General features: G+C 37.9%; 3 protein-coding genes across 4 annotated transcripts; 1 reads left to right on the forward strand and 2 right to left on the reverse strand.

The window, feature by feature from the left end:
* Positions 1 to 3,580: 3,580 nt before the first annotated feature.
* Positions 3,581 to 8,318, reverse strand: LOC115434996 (heat shock cognate 70 kDa protein-like). The gene is made up of 9 exons (XM_030157159.1): positions 7,724 to 8,318; positions 6,206 to 6,410; positions 5,899 to 6,104; positions 5,595 to 5,747; positions 4,959 to 5,514; positions 4,642 to 4,844; positions 4,343 to 4,541; positions 4,012 to 4,244; positions 3,581 to 3,814 (listed from the first exon to the last, which is right to left on the reverse strand). The coding sequence occupies exons 2-9, from the start codon at positions 6,408 to 6,410 to the stop codon at positions 3,620 to 3,622; spliced, it is 1,950 nt and encodes a 649-aa protein (XP_030013019.1). The 5' UTR covers positions 7,724 to 8,318; the 3' UTR covers positions 3,581 to 3,619.
* Positions 8,319 to 8,595: 277 nt separating this feature from the next.
* LOC115435000 (TBC1 domain family member 15) lies at positions 8,596 to 20,429 on the reverse strand. Of its 2 annotated transcripts, none has more exons than XM_030157166.1 (10): positions 19,939 to 20,429; positions 15,530 to 15,715; positions 14,287 to 14,402; positions 13,421 to 13,524; positions 10,568 to 10,635; positions 10,335 to 10,481; positions 9,930 to 10,020; positions 9,672 to 9,820; positions 9,429 to 9,570; positions 8,596 to 9,350 (listed from the first exon to the last, which is right to left on the reverse strand). In XM_030157166.1, exons 1-10 carry the CDS (start codon positions 20,147 to 20,149, stop codon positions 9,188 to 9,190), a joined length of 1,377 nt encoding a protein of 458 aa, XP_030013026.1. In that variant the 5' UTR covers positions 20,150 to 20,429; the 3' UTR covers positions 8,596 to 9,187. The 2 variants fall into 2 exon arrangements, with proteins under 2 accessions (XP_030013026.1, XP_030013025.1); XM_030157165.1 differs by having other exon boundaries at positions 14,287 to 14,405; positions 19,939 to 20,428.
* On the forward strand, positions 20,092 to 24,277 carry LOC115435007 (uncharacterized). Its single transcript, XM_030157174.1, has 9 exons — positions 20,092 to 20,170; positions 21,025 to 21,200; positions 21,286 to 21,654; positions 21,745 to 21,771; positions 21,868 to 21,909; positions 22,009 to 22,105; positions 22,260 to 22,325; positions 23,563 to 23,644; positions 23,725 to 24,277. The coding sequence occupies exons 1-9, from the start codon at positions 20,148 to 20,150 to the stop codon at positions 23,797 to 23,799; spliced, it is 957 nt and encodes a 318-aa protein (XP_030013034.1). The 5' UTR covers positions 20,092 to 20,147; the 3' UTR covers positions 23,800 to 24,277.
* Positions 24,278 to 24,990: the final 713 nt, after the last annotated feature.

The following is a 24,990-nucleotide window of genomic DNA, read 5'->3' on the forward strand; positions in this document are numbered from 1 at the left end:
ATCCTTTTTCAACACATCTATATTATAAAAGGGGAGTGGACTCCATTTTCCGTGTGCGTGTGTGTATGGGTGTGTGTGTGTGTGTGTGTCGGGCATCACACAAAATCCAGAAAGAGCTGACCTCTGCAGTTTGGCATACTTATGTATTTTGGTCAAGGAAGAGACTAGCAAAAACACCAAGTTGATAGGATCAATATTCTGGGAGATATTAGTAATTTTGGAATACAATAGCCTTCCAGTCACGTTGCTATACCCATGATGGTTGAAGGGAAGCGCAGTACCATGCTGCATGATGGGAAATGAAGTTAAAAACAGGAACGTTGCATTTACTAACTTCAGTCCCTAAGATATCAGTATTAATATATTAATTGTCATTTAAATTTTAAAGAATGACTTACTAAACAAATTTTATGTCAGTACTTATAAACTATAGACTAACATCTAAAGTCAGCTCTCCCCAGCATAAAAACAACCACATCTCAAATATATTATATTGGTAATAAAAAAGTGCAACAACAGCAAAGAGATGGTTTGCAAATCATTTCTGAACACAGCAGCATTTGTTAATGTCAGCATTTCCTGAGTAAAACTGGCTCAGAGTAACAGGAAAAAAGATAGAGATCAAAGTTTTGATGAGTTACTAAATACAGACAAAACTGACATTGCATACCTGCAGCATATTGTATACTAAGCAATAAAGAGTATCACAAAATTAATTGGACACCCCAGTTTTTCAAACGTAAAAAAAACACATGGCAGTGAATTAAGTAACGTGCATGATTTAGAAGGTATCTAGCATAGGTGTCACCTATAGAAATATAGATCACTTCAGTGGAGGTGGTGGGGTTGGGTGGAGGCAAAATGGGAACTCCCTTTTGTTTTGCAGCTGCATACGAGTAGTGCTACATCAATTTCTAATTCTAGTTTCTCTTAAATATTAGAACAAAAGATACTGAGTGAACTCTAACATCACTTTTTAGTTCATTGTAACTAAAATGTGTCATTTGTAAGTTCAGCGCACAGAGACATCGTTCAGCAGTGGTTCAGGTGAATCAGTTCACAGGCTCTGCTCAACAGGTTTGAAAAAGACAAATCAACAAAATGTGTTTGGCAGGTTGACCAGAAAATAAATTTTGAAATGAGAGACTGTATGAAATTTGAACTTTGCGTAATAAAATAAGAATATTCCATTTGAATGATCTTCCACTATTTGTCTTCTTATAAGAAATTAACAACTGCTGTCATAAAAAAAGCATATCTAAGAGAAATGGGAAATTCACTGGAATTGAAATTAATTAATTAATTGTTTTAGGAAATAAACTATTTATATGAATATAATTATATAATATAATTATCATCTATATCATAATAGTGGAAGGTCTCAAAGTGTCTGACTCAAAAAAATAATTAGTTTGTATTTACTTAACAGTGTTTTGTCAAGTGGTTCCACGAAACTTTGTTAATCATTCATTCATTCATTATCTGAACTCGCTTTATCCTCACTAGGGTCATGTGGGTCGCTTGGAACCTATCCCAGCTTACGGGAGAAGGCGAGGTACACCCTGGACATTTCACCAGTTCATCACAGGGCTGACATATACAGACAAACTATCACTCTCACATTCGCACCTATGGGCAATTTAGATTAACCAATTAACCTATCAGTGCATGTGTTTGGATGGTGGGAGGAGCCAAAATACCCAGAGAGAGCCCACGCAGACACAGGGAGAACATGCAAACTCCACACAGAAAGGTCCCACTCCCTGTCGACTGGTTCTGGAATCGAACCCAGGACCTTCTTACTGTGAGGCACAAGTGCTATCCACTGCACCACTGTGTCACCCTTTGTTAATCAATCAGTCTTTATTTATATAGCACTTTTCATACATTGAGGATGTAGCACAAAGTGCTTTACATATACCAGATGGAGCAGACCCCTGTGAAGGACGGCGCCACAGCTACCAGAGTCCACACCTGCCCCCCGGCGGGGAGCACTCCCTCTGATGAAACACTGGAGAATATACATAAGAAGCATTAAAAAGATACAAAGCATTGATTAAAAGAATCTAAATGTAAAACATATACATAAATATAATATAAATATTAAACATTAAAATGATAAAACAGAAGCATTGGTTAAAAGAATCTGAATATGAGACATATATATAAAAATATAACTATAAAACATCAAATGGATAAAACAGAGGCGTCAGTTAAAAGCCAAATTAAAGAGGTGGGTCTTGAGCCTGGTTTTAAAAATTTCTACATTCTCTGCGGCCCTGAGGTTCCCTGGCAAGCTGTTCCATAGGCGAGGAGCATAATGTTGAAAAGCTGCCTCGCCATGAGTTTTTGTGTTAGCTTTTGGAACAAGTAAAAGGCTGGTGCCAGAGGACCTCAAGGTCTGTGAGGGTTCGTATGATAAAAGCACATCTGACCCCCACCTGGTCACCACCAAAATGTAATCATTTCTTCCTTGTGCCAGTATCAACATTTCCTGAAAATTTCATGAAACTCTGTCCATAACTTTTTGAGTTATCTTGCTAACAAACAAACAAACAAACAAACAAACAAACAAACAAACAAACAAACACGCAAACACACAAAGCAAAGTGATCACAACACCTCCTGGCAGAGGTAACAACCAAAAGTAAAGGTCTCCTCCTCTTGGTTCCGGCCAGGGCAGGGATCTGAGGCCACGCCCCAGCTGATAGCTTCATAATCAGTGTGTGTGGGAGGGGCAGCCCCCACAGGGTCTAAGGTTGCATGGGGTCTCCAAAGCCATTCCTAGGGGATAAGCACTTTTTTTCTCAAGGGCTGTCCATTGTAGGTAACACAGCTGCGTTAACACAACTTAGAATCCCCATGTACACATGACTTTGCAGACTTTCACTTTCAGACAATGCAAGAGACTTGATTTAATACAACAGTGACATTTCATTTTTTTGAGTGTGTGTGTGTGTGTGTGTGTGTGTGTGTGTGTGGGTGGGTGTGTGTGTATCTGCACAATTCTGAGAAATTCAGATGTTTTTAACTGGCCAATTTGGTACCTACAGTTGAGGAATAGCCCCATCTCCACATTAAATATCTCAGCAAGTTGATAGGACCAATATTTTAGGAGATATTAGTAATTTTGGAAAACAATAACCTTACAATCACGTTGCTCGGTTGACCAGAAGTGCAGTACCACGTTGCATGATGGGAAATGAAGCTTAACAGAGGAAGGACACATTTACTAACTTCAGTTCCTAGATATTGTTGTGATATAGGGCACTACAAATAAAACTGAATTGAAGTTGAATTGTAAATTGATATTAATACAACGTGCTAGTTATTTACAAATGCCGAAAACCACACCACTTTTTTACTGCAAATCCAACTCCTGTTAGTGATCTGTCCTGTTGTAAAGTTTTATTATCACAGAGTAAAGACATGGTGTATGTCACAAAGAGGTAAATAATGGAGATGACAGATTTTAAATACTGAAGTTTTGTGGATTGTGATTTATTTGTTTTGGCTATTAAATATTAATATGTGTGATGGGTGTTTTGGACCAATAATATAGAAACAACGTCAACTGATGTCAGTTTGTTTATTAGAATAAACACAGTAGATGGAGAATTTAGTCCACCTCCTCGATGGTTGGACCAGAGGAGGAGCCACCTCCAGCTCCACCAGGGAAGCCACCAGGCATTCCTCCTGGCATTCCTCCTGGCATCCCTCCAGGCATTCCTCCCTGGTACAGCTTGGAAATGATGGGGTTGCACACCTTCTCCAGTTCTTTCTGTTGGTGATCATACTCATCCTTCTCCGCCGTCTGTGAAACAGAGAAAATACATGGTAGATTATTATGCGTATGGTGGTTTGACTACTTATAAAATGATGTGAAAGAAACATAGGGTGATTTCTTCACATTAAGTATAAAATATGAATACCAAACATATCTCAGAACAGCTGCCAACATGAGACTTTTGCTGCTTGTCATGAGCTGTGGATCACTCTTTGGATTTTTACCTGGTTCCTGTCCAGCCAGGCAATGACTTCATTACACTTGTCCACAATGGTCTTCTTGTCTTCAGGGCTGATCTTGTCCTGCAGTTTCTCATCCTCCACAGTGCTTTTCATGTTGAAGGCTAAAGACTCGAGGGAGTTCTTGGCTGTGACTTTGTCCCTCTGGGCATCATCCTCAGACTTGAACTGCTCGGCCTCCTGCACCATGCGCTCAATGTCCTCCTTGCTCAGTCGTCCTATGGGAGGGTTACGCACAGTCCAAAGCATTATAACTCCTGTGCAATATTTATTCATTCATTTTGTCTATTTTTGTGGAATTTATAAAAACATGCACCTTTATCATTAGTGATGGTGATCTTGTTTTCTTTTCCAGTACTTTTGTCGACTGCAGACACATTAAGAATGCCGTTGGCATCAATGTCAAAGGTCACCTCAATCTGAGGGACCCCTCTGGGAGCAGGTGGAATACCAGTCAGCTCAAACTTTCCAAGTATATTATTATCTTTGGTCATGGCTCTCTCACCTTCATAGACCTGGAAAAAAATACTCAAATCAAATTCTTACAAGTCAATGCATTCAGGAGATATTGTTTTAACTATAATCTGTCAGGAAAGACATATGAAGTTGTTCTACCTGAATAAGCACACCAGGCTGGTTGTCTGAATAGGTGGTAAAAGTCTGGGTTTGCTTGGTGGGGATGGTGGTGTTCCTCTTGATAAGAACAGTCATTACTCCTCCAGCAGTCTCAATTCCCAGGGACAGAGGGGTGACATCCAGCAGGAGCAGGTCCTGTACATTCTCAGACTTATCACCAGCCAAGATGGCAGCTTGTACAGCTGTAAAGAGATCCCAAAACGTCCAACAATGTCCATGATGAGTCAAAATATCTTGTGTGTTGAACATAAATGAAAACTGAAATGTCCAAAACCAGTGTAAATCTGAAACCCTACCTGCACCATAGGCCACAGCCTCATCAGGGTTGATGCTCTTATTGAGGTCACGGCCATTGAAGAAGTCCTGCAGCAGCTTTTGAATCTTGGGGATTCGTGTGGAGCCCCCAACCAAGACAATATCATGGATTTGGCTCTTGTCCATTTTAGCATCTCTCAAGGACTTCTCCACAGGCTCAAGGGTTCCACGGAAAAGATCTGCATTGAGCTCTTCAAAACGGGCTCTGGTGATGGAGGTGTAGAAGTCTATGCCTTCAAAGAGGGAATCGATCTCAATGCTGGCCTGGGTGCTGCTAGAGAGGGTTCGCTTGGCACGCTCACAAGCTGTGCGGAGACGACGCACAGCTCGCTTGTTGTTGTTTATTTCCTTCTTGAATTTGCGCTTGAACTCAGCTATAAAGTGGTTAACCATGCGGTTATCAAAGTCCTCACCACCCAGGTGAGTGTCACCAGCTGTGGACTTGACCTCAAAGATGCCATCTTCAATGGTGAGGATTGACACATCAAAAGTGCCACCCCCAAGGTCAAAAATGAGGACGTTACGTTCACCGCCAACCTGAAGGACATATAATAATTACTACAACTATACAAATCAGGTTTGGGGAGACAGGTTTAGATTTCAGCAGCCAGACTCACCTTTTTGTCCAGGCCGTAGGCAATGGCTGCAGCAGTGGGTTCATTGATGATGCGCAGCACATTAAGCCCAGAAATGGTCCCAGCATCTTTGGTTGCTTGACGCTGGGAGTCATTGAAGTAAGCAGGAACTGTGATAACAGCATTGTTCACAGGCTGTAAAGACAGGAAGGTGTTAGATTCAGACACATCTGAGATAAGCTGTCTAATTTTTTGGGGAATGTACCAGAAAACGTAATCCATTACTGTACAACTTTTCACCTTTTCCTGGCTGCTACAATATATCTATAACATTTACTGGGATTACCTTGCCAAGATAAGCCTCAGAGATCTCCTTCATTTTGGTGAGGACCATTGAGGAAATCTCCTCAGCGTAGAAAGTCTTCACTTCTCCCTTGTATTCAACCTCCACCTTGGGTTTTGTTGACTCATTGACAACCTTGAAGGGCCAGTGCTTCATGTCTGACTGCACCACTGGGTCGTCAAATTTACGACCAATCAGTCGCTTAGCATCTAAAACATAACACAAACAGTCATGTTAAATTCATATACAGTAAATGTGAACATAGTTGAGAGGTATTTGTTTTCACTACTGACTGAACTGTTGGCCTTACCAAACACAGTGTTGGTGGGGTTCATGGCAACCTGATTTTTAGCAGCATCACCAATCAGTCTCTCAGAGTCTGTGAAGGCCACATAGCTGGGTGTTGTCCTGTTTCCTTGGTCGTTGGCAATAATCTCCACTTTGCCATGCTGGAATATGCCCACACAGGAATATGTGGTGCCCAGATCAATTCCCACTGCTGGTCCTTTAGACATCTGGAATAAAAACAATAAAAACATTGTCTGTGTGCACACACATAACATGTTATGTGTGTAAATGTCATTATTGTGAAAAGGGTTGCAAAGATTGGCTTTAATGTAATTTGACAGAGATTTGATATTTTATTACTTTTCACATGATCCATTTGCACATGTATGTTTCTTAGACAAGTTGACGTCTGTGAATGGAGAGTCCCCTGTACCAAGTGTTATTTATGTAAGATGAAATGTATAGCCACGTGAGGTTCAGGTGGGGGTTAGGTGTCCCCATAGCATAGTGGCTTTACACATTTCCTGACACTTAAAGCCAAATGACTGGAGTACCAGCATGTCACATTGCCCTTCTGTCTTCTCTGCTCCTCTCCCTCTGCTCCCTTAGCAACATAACTAGTGTCAGAGTCAGGCTGGTGAAATGTGATTTACTGACACGGGAACAGTGATCAGTGTGTCTATTTTCCGACAGCTGGCTCCAAATAGCTTGCAGTTACTATTATAAGTATCAACGTACCTACAGGGCAATGAATGGAAGGCTGCTATAGAAGCAAGGATCCTTTATCAATGACTAATGGCCAAAATGCACGGTTCTTATTAAAAAAACAGGCTTACCAGACAGTATACACAAAACCAGAGTTTTGAAGAAGGTTATGTATTTGATTAGCAGAGAAGTCAACAAAAGCCTGTTGTTGCCACATAATTTGGGGCTGTGCTTTGACAAAAGTAGCAGACTGAAGCAGAGAGTAAAACTCTTAAAGCAGAGGAAATCCAAAAACACACACTAAACAGATAGTAGATTTTCTATTCTCTCTTTTATTGGTTTTCCAGGGGAATTTTGTTCCATGCCATGTCTCAACTATTGAAACTAGAACAGCTTATTGAGTTATCTTGTTACGCTGTTGTGTAACAAAACTGAAAATGCTGACATGGCAATGTTACTTCACTGTTCTAACCTCACTTTAAAAACATGTCTTATGCAGTGTGAAAACATGTTGACCTTGTGAACAAGGTTTGCATTAAATTCAGTCATAGATTTATGATCTATTTGACATAAATCACTAGTCTTCTAATTTGTGAAGCAGAGGCAACAGCCAACTGACATGTTGCAACATGAAAATAAATCGGTTAAATTATAAATAAAGCACTGTGGTTGCTGACATATATTGCATTAACCTCTGTGGTTTTTCTTTGAAATTCTGGTCAAGCCCTTCATGCATTTCTCACGTATTTTGACTTCATGGTTAGGTTTTCAAAGCAACAAGCAAGACAGACTACGAAGCCAGGCCGAGTGCAATGCTTCTCACAGAAGGGGTTACCTTGAGCTGTCAGATGTTCAAGACTTGAGACTTTACTGAGTTTAAGTGGTGCTATATGTTCAGCGAGCACACAACAACAGCGCCTGAGCTCCTCTCCAGCTCTCCTTCCCCTCTCCTGGTAGGCGAAATAAGAGGACGAGTGTCTCTGCTCCCCAGTGTATATAGAAACAGGGAGACCCTCATGGTGTCAGGTGACTTTACCAGGAAAAAATCTAGGCCCACGTTTCTGCTCACTGACTGCTGGATTCTTAAACACAACTTGTTCTTGAGCAAAAAAACAACTTTTATAGCACCTGAACCTCTATAATACAAATGATTTGATGCAAATTCAACAGTGCATGATCACCACTTCCTGTTGTGGTGAGAAATGAAGGCACTATATGTTTATATGCTTAAAGAACTTAATACATAATTAATTAACTGATGTTCCATATGTATTTTATATTGGAGATATTTCATGAACTGGAATTCAGTAGGAAAACGACACTTGACACCACTATCTTTAGTCTGAAATGTAAAAGCACAAAAATGTGAATTTGTTTTTATTAAACTGGTACTAAGCTTGATTTTATGAACAAGAACAATAAATCTTGGATTATTTATTTGTATTAAACTGATGAATATGAATGAATGAATGTATTTTGGTATTAAAAAGCATTGTCTAAAATATCAAAACTTTAATTTTGTATCATAACTATATTTGTGTTTTTATAGTTGTGTGGAATTGTCCCTGTTGGAAGTTTATACTGAAGAGTACACACTATAACAAATAAAACGTCTTTAAAATTTCTCTGAGCATGTGCTTCAATCTTGGTTTCAGAGTACATATTGACTCCTGGAGTAATATTTAATAGTTATTTGGGGATAATTTTAAGTAAACCAAGCAAATGACATTAATATATTTATTTATTTATTTATTTATTTTTAAACTGTGTAGGTGTTTTATTCTTTATTTAATACATAGTTGTGCAGTGCAGTGTCTTAGCACATGGTCCCTCAACCAGTTCTCACAAAGTGCATATCTATTCTTGTTACACAGGCCTCTCTGACACAGAAGCCATCTGACATTAAAAATAACTGCAGTTCGTTACAAACACCACCTGTTGCGACACACCAGATCTTAGTATTCACACGCATTTGTCAAGTACAAGTAGTTGTTTTCCTCTAGCAGTTAAGTATTGCATAACATATAAAAAAAGGTGTGGCTCTGAGGTAACAAGGCATTGTCAGTCTCTGCAGTTCAGTTGAAAAAAGGAAATTATTCACTTTTTCATCTACTATCAAACAATAAATACTATACATTCATTTTTATATAACCAGCAATTACTGAGGAGTAGCCATCCATACATTAGTGTTTCCCTCAAATAAAAAAGTCTAAAAGGATGTGCCATTAAACTCAAATAGGGATTATGTGTCCCTTGTTTCAGATTACAGTTACAAAATGTTTAAATAGCAGCTATCATTTTAAAAAAATAAACTACGGAGCTGATATAATAAGTCATATTCTTTGGTCGTGTTCTGTCTATAAAGCCTGTTCATATAATCCCAAGCACAGCGCTTGCAGTAGTTGTAGAACAGGTGCTCTGCTTTCTTCAATGTGCTGTTCAGGTCCAGAGTTCCCTGAAGGCTGCACATAAGGACAAAGCATTAATCAGCACATTTACATGGATTCAAACATGCACAATCTAAGCAGACCAACACACACCTGCTTGCAAAATGGATGAGCTGCACATCGTCCTGGCAACTCAGCAGAGACATTCTGTTTTCTAATAAAATGGCTGCACAGATGAAAAGCTCAAACGTGAAATCAGGGTTGACGGTTTGCAGTTCTGACTCTGAACTGTCATCTGTAAGCAACACAAGAAAAACACATCAACATAGATGTAAGACATTTAAACAAACGTGGATGAAGTTTTATTTATTCTGACACTTTTACTTCTGGATTCACCTGAGCTGAATTTTCTTGCCAGCCTTTCTTGATAACGGGCTTTGTCTACTTGTTGGGAAACTAGCTCTAGGTGGTCACAGCTCAGGATCTCAAACAAACGTAGTGCGTCACTGTGTTCGAACTCCCTCTGGAAGCCCAGCAGCAGCCATCTTAAAGGAGGGAAACCCACATGTATCCAAAATTATATCACATATATACATTCATCTTGTCCATACAGGGGATAAAAACACATGACGGTACAGTGCTACTCATGTTTACCTGTGGCAGAAGGTAAAACTCTCCATATTATCTGTCATTAGATGGGAATAGAGCTGGGGGTCTAGTTCCTTCAAAAGAGCCGCCTCCAACTCTGAAAGACATTCAACACCTCTTTTTTCATGCTTAAGAAACTGATTTGACACTGTGTTAGTGCTTGTTTTTGTTGTCAAATACTACAGTTTTTTATATAAATTACAAAAACAAATGAAAACAATGGCCAAAGACAAACATGTACACAAACTCCCTGCACTTTAGAAAGATAAATCATTACATTTAGGCATTGGCATTTGTTATTCTGAAGAGGAATTTGCAATATTATAATTCTACCACTAGAGGTCTCACCTGTTTGTTTTGAACACAAAGGGAAACAAATGGAATTTTCATTAAATATATCTGTTGCCTTACCTATTTTTCTGTGCAGACCATCAGCCCTGAAGTCCTTGGAAAACTTCTCCATGTAGCTGGAGAAGCTCCAGAAAGTGTCCACCTCACAGTCCAGAACCTCTAGGAACCGGCTGCACAGATCATTCATTCCCTGGGCGTAACTGACCTCTGGATTACAATAAAAATTACTCAAAGACTCAACACCACCATCTAATGTCAATAAACCCTGACACAGGCTCATTGACAACATTTACCTGGATGAAAAGCAGCATAAGTGATGAGGATATCTCTCAACACCAACAGGTTGCCTGAACCTTGGCCCCTGCAGATACAAACATTATTTTAATGACCAAATTCACCAGAATTAACTCTAAAACTGCAGATATGTTGATGTGTATTAAAGAGGGTACTGCAAGGTGGTGCATCAGTTTAAAGCATAATTTATTGACACAAAATAATATTTATTACTGCCCTTGTACAGTATTCACTTGACAAGGAACAATGCTATTACACTTTCTTTAAATTTGTTTTCTTTAGCAAGTTGGTCCAGTAGTCAGTAATAATTCATTATATAATGCTGTGATTAATTATTAGAAATTCCATATAACAGCTCTTTAGCATGACCTTTTCAAAAATATAGAGCTCAGGATTGACTAAAGAAAATACTTGTTTAAAAGACTAGGATCAATATTGGTAGTTGAGATAAGGACATGATTTACCTGAATTAAAATTAAATATGTATTCTCTTCTGTTGTATATTTAGCAATGAAAAAAAGCATTGAATTTTTTTTTTTTTTTATGTTTGTTTTCTTGTGGAAACATTGTGTTAATTGTAAATAGGACTAGGCAACATAAGTCTTTACTTCAGCCTAAACCCTTTCAGTCACATTGTATATGAAACAATGGCTATGTTGTTTTTGTTTGTTGTTTAAAGTAATTAACAACTGAATACACTACTACTACTACTACTACTACTACTATTACTACTACTAATACTACCTCCTTAAATATTTGTAGTGCCCAGAAGGCTTTTCAACATCAGATGTTCTTAATTCATGCGCTACTTGTTGCTGAAAAAAATTGGAAATTATGTTGCTTTTATTTTTAAATTTATTTCTTTGGCAAATTTGTGAAGCAACATTTTAACATTTGCAAGCATTTTATGTGTGTTTTGACAACTTTATATTTGACATTTGCAAAGCCTGTTGGATTTACAAGACACATTTATGACTTATGTTCACCTTAGTCACAATGGTCTAATAATTATTTCCAAAGCTGCAGTGATAACAGCCTTTAAACACCTCTTCAAGTTGGGCTTTCTAATGTACGCTTATTTGATACTAAATGGCATTGAAAAGGCATTATTCAACCAGAAATTGTTGACTTGTAGACAATGAGCATCAAAAAATAGAGCTTTGTGAAAATGTTTGTAGAGTAATGGATAAATAAACACAAATCAAGACCGTTTCCAGACATATAATGGCTGTAATTATCATGTAATTTTAGATGTGAAAATGCAAAACAATGTCACAGCTGGTATTGTGTATGACCACCACTGGCACCAAGCAGAGTATTTCCAGTGTGAGTCTCAGCTGCCAGGTGGATGGAGTCATCCTGAATATGAGTTGTAACACGTGGCCATTGTGAGGTCAGTCTCTGGTGCTGCCGGTCTGTCTGTGATGTCTATTTAGCCTTGATATAGAGCTGTAGTGAGCTCAAAAGTGCTACAGCTGTCTGTCCTGCAGGCTGCATGCCAATGGTCTGCACATGTTGATTTGGACTTAAGCGTGGCATGATGACTACTGGTCATCAGTAAGTGTTTTCACCCGGGTTTTTATAGAGGGTATGCACATGACGCCACAGATAGTGGAAGTCACCGCGGCTACGCCCACTGAGTGGCAGAAAGAGGGAGATGAGTGGCAGCATTGGCTTCAATACTGTCTAAACTTAAGAACAATATTTAACAGAAAATGGGGAAGAGCTTTTGTGCGATTGATTGTACGAAGAGGTTTGAAAAGCAGTCGGTGCTATCGTTTTACAGGCACCGAAAGACAAAGAAAAGAGAAGTAGATGGATCCACAAATCCAGGCAACCAAACCTAGATTTGCGGTTCCCATTTCGTGTTGGGTAACATTAATTTATACTGTATTTTTGGGTAAAATCATACTTTAAATTATATGTTGTTTTGGCAAATTTTACTTCTTAGTAAAGCTCTTGGTTTCATGATCAGATCTTTCATGGTTTTTGTCTTCATTTTGTGATTGTGAACCTTATACTCTACATGATTAGCAAACTAACTTAAACTAAGGCTAACCTAGTTTTTCCAATACGGGGGTACTCAAGCATTAAGCTACAACGGCGTATTAGGGCCACATAAGAAAATAAAAACACTTGTCACTAAGAGAATAAAGTCATAAAACATCAATATAAAACCCGTAATTTTATGAGAATAAAGTCAAATACAAAAAGAATCATAATTTCATGAGAACAAAATTGTAGTTATAAAAACAACAACTCATAATTTAACAAAAGTGTCATACGGTTATGAGATTAAACACCATCCAATCATTTTAACCGGCCCGTCAAAATGATTGAATGGTGATATGTCTATCAAATTCAACTGCCATTTGCCCCTCCCCTCTCTGCCGGTACAATCAATACAATGGAGGCGTGACTTTGGGGGGAATTCTGAAGAAAGGGGTTTGGACTTTTGAATTGTGTATTTTCAAAACGTAACTTGCTCAAACCGTTTTTCCAGGATCTCCTACCCTACCTTTAACCCTGACTTTGAAAGCATGACTGGATTTCATACAAACTGAGAACAGATTAACTTTTATGGTAATAGTGACTGTTAGATATTTTTGAACAGTTACACAAAATGTTTTACTGTTTTTATTATATACTCAACTTAATATTGCATATATCTTGTCCCTGGTAGATATTTACATGAGATTCATAATGTGCTCATCAGACAAGTATGTATTCACAGGGTCAAAAAAGTCTGTCTGTTTTTGTATTTGTACTTTCTGGAATTATTCTTCAATGAAGAGGTTAAACCACTGCAATCCTATCTGTATCTACTGAGCAGAAATCTGATAATGACTCACTTGTAATAGCTCAGGTCTCTGTTTGTTCTTGGCACATCTTTGTCAATGATTCGTGTGGCTTCCCGCAGCTCCTCTCGGTTAAATGTAATCCGCTCAAACAATATCTGACAACAAATACATAGAGAATATAAATGACCACTGCTATCTGTGCTGTCAGTGTTAATATTAGAAAAGTGCATTGAACACACTGTAAAAAAATACTCGGAATAGCATCAGCACTTAGAGCATCATTCCTCTGGTAAATACACCAATGTATTAGCTGTTTCTGCAGGTCACACATACACACCTACTAAACACACAGCTTATAACAAAAGACATTTCTCAATCCAAAACACAGAGCTGAAGCATACATACACCAAAGTACATCTGTGACATGCTGGTCCCACATGAACCATCTCGGACCCTGAGAACCTCAGGGACTGGTCTTTTGCTGGTCAGGACTAAACAGGGTGAAGCTACGTTTCAGTTCTATGCAGCTAAACTCTGGAACAGTCTTCCTGATGATGTGACACAGGCCTCTACTGTGACAATGTTTAAGTCCAGGCTGAAAACAGCTCTGTTCAACTGTGCATAGAACAACTGAAAGAGTTCTATCTGCACTCTGACCTTTTACTTTCTTTTAATTGATTATTATTTATGTTTTATTGATCATGTTTAAATTGTAATTGTGTGTTTTTAACCTGTCTCTTTTCCATTTTTGTAAAGCACTGTGAATTGCCCTGTGTATGAATTGTGCTATACAAATAACTCTGCCTTGCCTTGCCTTGCCTTGCCTTACAGCATACAGAACAGAAAAACAGGACTACAAATACAAACGGAAAATATATGAAATAGAATAATACTGATGGGTATTTTAATAATCAAACCTGTGCCTGTAGCTCCAAAAAAGCCAGCCTGTCCGTGACGTCCTCCCTGTAGTCCTGGATCTGTTGCTGGGCCTCATTCTGCCTCCTGTTAAAGTACCCAACTGCTGCCACCAACTCTGCTGAAGAGCGTTGATGATATTAAAACAGAGAGAAGGGCAGGAGAGAAGGGAAAGTAACCATCAGATTTGGCAGAAAGATTCAGCGGACATGTTTATGAATAATGTGTGCCATTTACTAGTGGGATTTATTTATGCGGTTGCAAAATGTAATTAATACTAATAATGATACTAATAATGATGGATTAGATTTCTATAGCGCTTTTCAAGGCACCCAAAGCACCTTACATTATTGATCCATTATTCATTCGCTCTCACATTCACACTCTGGTGGTGGTACACTACATTTGTAGCCACAGCTGCCCTGGGGCAGGCTGACAGAAGCATGGCTGCCTGTTCGCACCAAACGGCCCCTCCGACCACCACCGAACATTCACACGCATTCATACACCAGTGTGAGTGACACTGGAGGCAAGGTGGGTGAAGTGTCTTGCCCAAGGACACAGCGGCACATGACAGAGCAGGATTCGATCCGCCAACCCTTTGGTTACTGGATGACCTGCTCTACCTTCTGAGCCATGACCACCCCTAATTAAATGAATACTCATAGCCTCATACTTCCCCTTTCAATTCTGTAGGAGAACTTACAGTGGCTGCTAAAAATATAAAAATGAAAAAGGCCCCCTCCAGAGCCAGTACGTATCCAAGGAAAGTGGTTGAATAAAATGGTAGAATCTGTGAAGGAGTTGAGCTGTTGGGATATGGGAGAGGTTTTCCGGGGCTTTCAAGTCTAAAAAGAGACTATTTTGACGCAAAATATGATAATTTTCCAAAAATAATCTCCTCAACTGTGACTGAAAACTGAGAAAAAATGTAAAAATGAAGATACATCCGTAGTTTCCCCTGGGACACAATCCAAACCTCCTGTGTCCTCCTCTCTAGTCCTGTCTACTTCATCCACAATGGACCAACATGTGTCCTTTTGTTGTACTTTTTACTACCTCATGTGACTTCCTACAGCCTCAATGGGACACCAAATTTCTGCAAGAAAGACCCAAAAGCTAATCCCAGTACTATCCCCTGTAGATTTCATTCTAAGGCACTGAAAACTATTCTTATTTTCAGGTGATTTGACACTAATGACCAACATATTCCACTTCTGCTCTCAGGTCCCCTTAGAAATTTACCATCGGTGCCGTTGAGATGGATGCGCACTGCTGAAGGAAGGAACTGCTGCCACTTTCTCTTCATGACCTGGTAACGTACGACCAACTGCTCCTGCAGCAGAGGGCGCTCTAAAGCCGTTGAGCTGCATGGGTACATCCCAAACAAGAACCGCCACACAAGGCCTCGCTCAGATGGCAACACACCACCTGAAAAAAAGATAGAAAATTGTGATCTTTTGTCCTGGTCCATGCAAAGCCAACAGGTTAGTTTGAGCAAAACAAATCCTGAACCCTTCAACACATGAATAACTATAGAGAAAAGTCTCAGCATCAGTGGGAATCTTTAGGAAACACACTGACCCAAAGGTTTGGTGAGGTATAAGAGGATTTAAGCCGAATGTTTTGCACTGCAGGTCCTTTAATCTTTCATTGGAGGGATGGAATGTGCTTAAAGGTCAAAGGGCAGAGGCTTAGAGGGGTGAGTTTCTACATTCCTGCTCACAGATGACAAATTCAGAGTGATATTAAGCAGAGTGTGAGTTCATCTACATAGATATTTATTGTCTTGAGCCTGTTTGACACAAAAACCTTAAGAAACTCAGCATTTTAATAAACCACCACCACCAGCTAACACATTCATATACGACACTGGGGCCTGCTCAAAAACAAGTCTTTTGGTACCTTTTTTTTTTTATAGCAGTGTTTGTCAAACTGGTGTGTGGTGTGTGTGTGTGTGTGTGGGGGGGGGGGGGCACAAATGCTTGCCAGGGGGGGCATGGGATCACTCCCGGGTGTTTTTTTCTTTAATGTTTTAGCGTTGGAGCACCCTGGATTCATTTTATGCATATACAACAAACAAATCTACTGCCATGGTGATCTATCACTAGACCAGACAAAGACTTTAGGATTGGAGAATGGACGAAGATTTGACTGGAAAAGAAAACTGTGCAATGTTTCTGTTTTTGCACATTTTGTACAGATTGCACTTTAATGTTCTGAGATGTGCAATGTAAACGGGTTCATTGCAGCCACTGATATTGTTAAAATGATCATCTTTGTTACCAATATTTCTTTGTTCTTCTACAAAAAGTAACTTTATTGTCATAGTTGAAAGATAATTGTGCATTTCTTATTTATATTTGGAAAAATATTGTCTCAGGGAGCAGTCTTGTTGAGTTTATTTCTATTATTCAAGCAAAAATCTAAGTTATTTTTAATTTGCACAACACATTATTCAAGGAAAAGCAAAAAATATTATTACAATATTGATGTTTCATTCAGTAAAAGTTAGAATTGCACCACTGTTACAATGTGGTTAGGGTTGAGGGGGGCCTGGAGATTTTTCGTCCACCAAAGGGGTGGCCCCACAGAAAAAGATAGAGAACCACTGGATTAAATGAACCTTTAAGGTTCTTGAGTCTCATGTGATTTCTTCTTCTCCTCAGAAATGTTGCCAACTCTCTAAATTGTATCTGTTGTTTTTATCCCAGAAGTCACACTGGGCATCGTTTTGCTTGAGGGGATCCAACACAAAGTCAAATGTTAGACTCAGAGAACAGCTCCACTGTGGGTCAGCTGCTCTACAAGCATCACTTGACTTCTTCTTTGTTTGACCTTCCTCACAGCTGATCATACTGGAGCAAAGCCTACATGCTTGTAGACACGTCTTATTACAAACATTCTTGTTCAACATTTTAGTTTAAAACATATCCTCAAGGGCTAAATCTTCTTTTCAAAATAATACAAATCATTAGCCTCATAGAATATTTGCGACAGTTATATTTTTTCAGGACATAGCCAATGATGTAAAATGAGGCAGCAGTGTTTGGAGAGTAAAGTTACACAGATATCACAATTTGGCCAAAAATATGACTTAATCAAAGAATTATGTGATGAGGCTAACAAAATGCAATATAATATACTTTATGTAGCTTGTGCTTCATGCAAAAATACCAGCACCTGCTCTTTCCTGCCATGCCACACTGAACAAAACAACACATGATGAACAAATAAGTCTTTACACACTGGGTTGTTAAAGATTTGCGATCTCTAAAAGGGAATTATGGAATTATTTCAGATTTTAGTGTCTCTGTTGTGATCTCAGAATCAGTTTATCAGAGTTAATGGAACAATGTAAAAACGAGTTACTGACAATGATGTATGTCAACTATTCTTGAACAAAAGTACATGAAATCATTGAAAATTCATAGTTTTCTGCATCAGTTGGTCATATAATGTGGTCTGATCTGCATCTAAGTCACACACACAGACAAACCACAAAAACATTATCCCCACAGTCACGTACAGTAGAGGGAGTGTCATGATTTGGGGCTGTTTTTCCTGATCAAAAATCATCACTATGAGATGAGATGCTCGAAGAACAAACACTTTATCTCAAGGCCTCATTTATGCACAGATAAGAACTCACACAGCAACCAAGCATGGTCGGGGTGTGAGGAGACATCTGCCAACCATCCAAAAGGAAAACACTTTAAAACCAAAAGTTACAATGCCAGGTGCTTCGTGCATGCATTAAACATATGATAACAATAACAGTTCACACACAGGATTATGTTTAGCATACAGGATGACATCTTAAGATCACAAAGCCCTCCATCACCACCACCCCCCACACACACACACCTCATCAACCTACTTCAGCCCCATGCCCCTTCCCGCACCCTCCAGTCCTCCTCTGCTCACCTCCTCACCCCACCATTAAAAGCCAAGTACCAAACCTGGGGGGGCAGAGGTTTCTCTATTGCTGCCCCAACCCTCTGGAACTCCCTCCCAGCTATTATCCAACATTGCTCCAACCCCAACACCTTCAAATCCCTTTTAAAAACTCACTTATTTAAGATTGCTTTTAATGTTTAACTGTTTTATATTTATATGCCTGCTTTCTGCACCTGCTTATATCTGTTTTTAATGTGTTTGATTTCTGTTTTTTATCTGCTGTATGTAAAGTGTCTTTGAGATCCATGAAAAGCGAAATACAAATAAAATGTATTATTATTATTATTATTATTATTATTATTATTATTATTATTATTATTATTATTAAGATGAGAAGTAATCTTCTTGATACAAACATCACACTACAGGACATACAAAAATCAGACCAGATTAGCACACATAGAAACACTAACTAGTGATAAGAACACAACAGGCACACACTGTCATTTTTCTATCAAAATCCAAGGGTCCATTTAATTTTTTCCAAAAGTATTGTGAAGGTTTAATAACTGTAGTCAATAAAAAACATGAATTATTTTAAATATTTGTGTGGTATTACATCTTAGATAGAGATCAGACCACATTTTATGATCAATAAATCCAGAAAAGTAGGACATTTCAAAAGAGGTCACATACTTGTTTCTTGCCACTGTCAATCATTGACACTTGAAATCATGTCAGGTGTGGTTTGAGAAACAGTCTAAACCCATAAGAATAAGATCATGAGATAGATAGATAGATAGATAGATAGATAGATAGATAGATAGATAGATAGATAGATAGATAGATAGATAGATAGATAGATAGATAGATAGATAGATAGACAAGCAAATTGTAATCATGTAATGTTTGTCTTCGGGTTCAAGTGAAGATTTTACCCAATTAGATGCAATCAAACATAGAGCTATAATACAGAGAGCTACATGAAGCCACACATTATCGCAATGTAATCCAAAACTCCTGGATCAGTCACACTAGGCATATTTATGGAGCAGCTTCATGTGCACAAAACACAATAACATACAAACTAAACATACAGTAAGTAAAATTCCCTCCACTATCTCCACTATTCCTTCCTCACAATTTACATTCTTCTGTCATATAAAAACCTGTGACTTGTTGTGTCACACAGATTTTCACCTTTGGTCTCCAAAATGTAATTCATCCTTGTGTCTAAGAGAACATTTTGCCAAATGTGAAGTAATTCTGTCCAGCTGTTCCAGAAATAAGACCTAAAAGTATTTGTAAGGAATTTTTCCTCTGCTTTTAATATCTCCTAACTCCATTTTTCATGTGTTGTCCTACAAAAGAATAAAATTCTTCAGCAAAAATATACAATTACCTGAACATTAAAAAAAAAAAAAAAAAAAAAAAAACATTTATCAAATTAGGTGAGTTTTATTGGTGAATAAATGTTGCTGAAGATGATAGTGTGTCCATGTTCACTACTGAGCCTCTAAGTGTCCAGATGGGTCTGATGAGGATGAGAAGTTGAGAAACTGCACATTATCTGAATTATTATTCTATGTGACATCCTCCATCTGTGTGATAGATAGATAGATAGATAGATAGATAGATAGATAGATAGATAGATAGATAGATAGATAGATAGATAGATAGATAGATAGATAGATAGATAGATAGATAGATAGATAGATAGATAGATAGATAGATAGATAGATAGATAGATGTACCGTTTTTGAAGACATGCATCCTCAGTCTGGACTCGTCGACCCTCCCCTCTGCGTCCATGACCCCCGGTAAGGTGAGTCGTGCGGTGCAGAATGCGGGAGAGCTGACCGCTGCCACCCCCCTCTGGACTTGGACATCTGCATCCTGACTGTCCAATGACCTCGTCTCCCCTCCCGCTGACCGTCGCGGACTTCTTTCACTCAGATCTTCCATGCGTGTCTGCAGTATGCACAGGTAAGTGGAGCTTATCCGGTGCGGTGCGTTCACGGAACCCCAAGACGCGACAAACAATCATCCTCTTCTTTGAGCAACACCTCTTTTCCAGAAGCCCATGTCACTGTGTGGCCTGGAGCTGCACAACAAGTCCTGTTTTCTTCCAGCAGAGTTGACTCCAAGGCTACAAAAGTACATGAATTAATTCCACAGAAGTGCTTCTAACTGTGTTGACTCTGATTCAACCAGCTGGGAGTCATATGACCGCACCTTGAGGTCTGAGTTAAGGCCCGCATTCCAGGTGGAGTCTGGAGTTCAGTCCTACTTTCACATAGTGGATTTCACTAGGGAAAGATCTCACTCCACCTAGTGGTTTGATTGGGCATCATCCGACCTTACAACAATTCATGTGACTTCCTAGAATGAGCTGAATTTTTAATACCTGACTCAAACCACACTGTGGTAACAGGTTCTATCAGATTACTTAGATAGGTCTGTGCAAATGGAAGCTATATATCACTAAATATACGAACAGCTGAATCCAGTTTTTGGCCTTCAGAAATGTAACTTAAATAGTAAACTGAGGGATAAAGTATAAAATAGTCTGTCTTTTCTATTTTTATTCAGCTTCTATTCTCACACAGGCCATGGGAACAGCATTACTATTCATTCTCAAGACTGTTGTTGCATACAAATAACTTTTGCCTTTGAAACTCAAGCGAAAAATATAAAGTGTGGTCTTGACTTCCTTTTTTTTTTTTTTTATGAAGTCACTACCAAGTAACAGGAAACACACCCAAGAATCACATAGCAAGATCTAAGACATGTTGACAAAGCACAACACAGCACTTACCTCTGGTGGGTCATTTTCACAGTGAGTATATACTTTACAGAAGACGATTAAAGGAACAACTTGCTGTGAAACTGGGCTTCCTACAGTGTGAGATCCCAGGACTGCACTGGAGGACTAACCTCAGATCATCTTTCTTGGATCAGATGGGTTTCCTGATTGAGCTAAGTCTGATACTGCTCCTGACCTTTATCTCAAAAGGTGAGTTTATGTGCTTGTTTTGCATTTCATCTCAAATGTCCTGTACATTAATAACTAAACAATTTTTGGATTTCTCTTTACACAGGTCACACCTGGAATATCAGTGTCACTAAACACTTTAATGTCACATCAGGCTCAGATGTGAATATACTGTGTACTTTTTCCTATCCTCCAAAATACCACAGTGACAATGTTCAGATTTTCTGGAAAAAATTTTCTAAAGAGAAAATCACTATCAACGATGTGGACAAACGTCCATTCATTTTTCATCCAAATGAGACGTATATTATTGAGAAGTACAGACATAGGACTAAGCTCATTGGAAATGTAAAGGAAGGAAACTGTTCCCTCAAGATCCAAAACATCACAGAAAATGAACCAAAGATCTATTTGAGAGTTGCAGTAGCTGATAACTACAGTTTCGTCGAAGATTATGTCTCCATTTCAGTGTCTGGTGAGGATTTCTTTTTATTACATCTTACATATAAAAGTTTGATCACAAGGATTTTAACTAATTCTTAATATGTTTGTTTTCTATAACCAGGTGTGCCACCAGTCATTATTGATCAAGGTATGTCCTTTAAATTTGTATTATCTAACTCATATATGAAATAACAGAGTTGTAATAAATAACAGCTCCTTAACTTTTTTTTTTTTTTTTTTGCAGATATTCCACTTGTTACAGCACCCCCCAAACCAAGTGAACAGTGTGAGTTTAATCTCCCCAAAGTGTTTCCAAAGGACAGTTTTCAACTAATATAAAACTAATATAAAATTTCCCAAAATCTGTTATTTATTTTCTCCACAGCTAATAATATAGTGATGTATATTGCTATCTTCGTGCCACTTGCTGCAGCTCTGATCATTATTGTTGCTACTGGAACTGTCTGTTTCAAAAAACACAGGTGAGGTCATGTTTAATTGACTTGTAAACCATGTGTAGGGCAGACAGTAAATAGATTTCATTTTTATGTTTGAGCCTAAATTCTTTGTGTTCGTAAGTGTTGTGTTGACATGACATGGCATGTATGAGTCTAACAGCTATAACCTTTTTCACAGGTCTCTTAGCAGACGGGAATCCAGCTACTACGTCAATTTTAAAGTTTCATCAACCCCAGCCAAAAGGTTAGTTTCCTGATGCAGTATTTTAACCCTCAAAGGCCTAAACATCCAAACAAACAAAAACATCTGCTGGTATATAATGTTTAATAACTTTTGGACCACTAATCTTATCAATACATTGAAATAATTCAGGTAAAATGCAGTTTCTCAGCAAACCCATGTAGTTTGACAAATAATGGTGGCTGTAGACACTTGTTTTTATGTTCCGTTAATAACACATTTTGCTGAAAAACTCACTTTTCCTCAATTTTCTCAGTTTTGACATAATAACCTTTGAATTTACTCTGAGCTTTTATAAACATATACATGGTCAGCAAATTAACCCTTTCATGCATAGTGGTCACTACGGTGGACAGCTATTCTACAGTTGTTCTCTTGTATATTCATGGATTTTGTTCTTTTCGTTTTTTGTTTTGTTTTGTTTTGTTTTTTTACGCATATCTTTATTAAAGTTTTAAGACATTACATATCTTTTCTGACATGAATTGGTAAGATTATGTAGATCTCTCCTGAGCATAAACCCCCAGAATCATAAACCCTCCCCATAGTTTTCATACAATTTATCAGTAAATACAAGTTTCTGTGTGTCAAAAATTAAACACATGGTATCCAGTTGAGTGGACATTTTTGCAACTTCATGAAAAATAGGTTCATAAGAAATTTTTTTTTTCATTATTGTTTTTTTATGTTTTTTTTTTTTTTTTTTTTTTTTTTTTTTTTAGAAGAAATTTTTAAATCACATTGTTTTTTTCATGTCTAAAGAGGAATAAAAACACTCAGGAAAAATTTTGATTAAGGTTCTCATAATTCGTGCATGAAAGGGTTAAATATAGGAAAATGCAGTGTTGCTGAAAACTAAAAAAATCACTTCAATTCAATACTTTAGTCTTATTGTAAAACAAAAACCAAACAAACAAAGACCCAATAAGATAATCATTAACCATTCTCCAAACTGGCATGGCAATACAAGCGCAAAAAAATGAAAAAGTGCAAAGACCAAATACTGATTTGCAGCAAACATGAATGCAGAAGATAATTCTGGACAAAAAAAAAAAAAAAAAGAAAAAAAAAAAGAAAAAATCCTTCAGAAATCACCAAAAAAAAAAAAAAATCAATTCTATGTCTTTAAGGGTTTAATACCATACACATTAAGATAATGCGAAAGACTCATTTGATTCTAAATGTTGTTTTACCTTTTTGTCAAAATTTGATCCAAAAGGTTTGTTTTTTGTCATTACAGAGAAACATCTTTCAAAAAACAAGACAATAAAGAACTCCCTGAACAGAAGGTCATTGATGACCCGGTGTACATCAACCTTGAGGTACGATACATGCACTCACATGAGGGTAGGTCATAGTTGACGAGTCTTTTAAGTCTTTAACACAGTGATTGTTGTTGCAGGTTAATCCAGGTCAGATGGATCAAAGTGTGGCCCATGCAGACAACATATATGCAAATGTGGATTACACACAGTAGCAGAGAAGTTACATCTTACATTTATGGACATAATACTGTATCATCTGTCTTTCTGTATTATATAGTATGAGTGCTAATGCCATTGTGTGTTGCAGAATACATGTCAGCATCACTCAAACAGCTCAATGTACTGTACGAATCAAACCTAAAAGAAGGACAACATGACAGATGTCAAGAAGCAAAAGACAAGATTTTTTTTAGAACATCTGGAAACATTTATTAGTATCTCAACTCTTAAGTAGGTGTAGACAAGACCAATCCACTTTCTAGGCTGGTAGAATCAGTTTTGCTTTAACAATACACTGAATATTTTTTTACAGATACTTAACCTATAAATACCCAAAACCCAGATTATCTAGTCATTTAAAATGTTTAACACTTGTTGATCCTCTAATCCTGTCAGTACATGTAAATAATTGGTGTAAAGTGCAGTTTTGTCATCTTTTCATGATCATCAGATATGACTCATTTAGGTGTTCAGAGGCTCCGTAGTAAACATGGAAACACCGTCACCTTCAACAACATTGATTCACCAGTAAAACCCATCGAGTTTAATAAATGACAGTGGATGGACACACTTGTTTTATGTTCAGTTAATGATTTATTTTACAGAAAAAGTCACTTTTTCCTCAGTTTTGTCTGTTTCTGACATAATAATCATCAATTTTAATCTGAACTTTATTGAATATTTACATGATCAGTGAATTAAATATCGGAAAAAAACAGATTTTTACTGAAAAACCCCAAAATACAGAGGATAATATTCCAATAAAGGATGATAAATCACTTAAAAAAGGTTCAATACAGAGAACAATTCAATTTGGAATGGCCACAAAAGTAGCACTGGGTCTTTATGGGTTAATAAATTCCTGTGTATATAGAAGCATTGGTTAACTCAGTTTGAAAACAGTATAGAATGCAGCGATGTACCTTAAATAAAGCAACTTCATAAGCAAAAAGTGTGAAGATCATGGCGCAGAACAAGCGTATGGTTTGTGAATTTCACATCATGTAAGTGATCTGCAGTTAACATTTCCCTGTACAACAGTTTCTTTCACCAAGTTCTTTAGTTGCCTAACTCTGGCCACATGCTGGTTGCTTCAACCTTGGGCCTTCCTTATGTTGCCACATACAGTAGATATGACAAAATGTTGCAATTTAGAAACATTGCTGATGAATAAAGGAACAGGG

This window comes from Sphaeramia orbicularis, chromosome 16 (genome assembly GCF_902148855.1).
Source record: "Sphaeramia orbicularis chromosome 16, fSphaOr1.1, whole genome shotgun sequence".
NCBI classification, from domain to species: Eukaryota; Metazoa; Chordata; class Actinopteri; order Kurtiformes; family Apogonidae; genus Sphaeramia; species Sphaeramia orbicularis.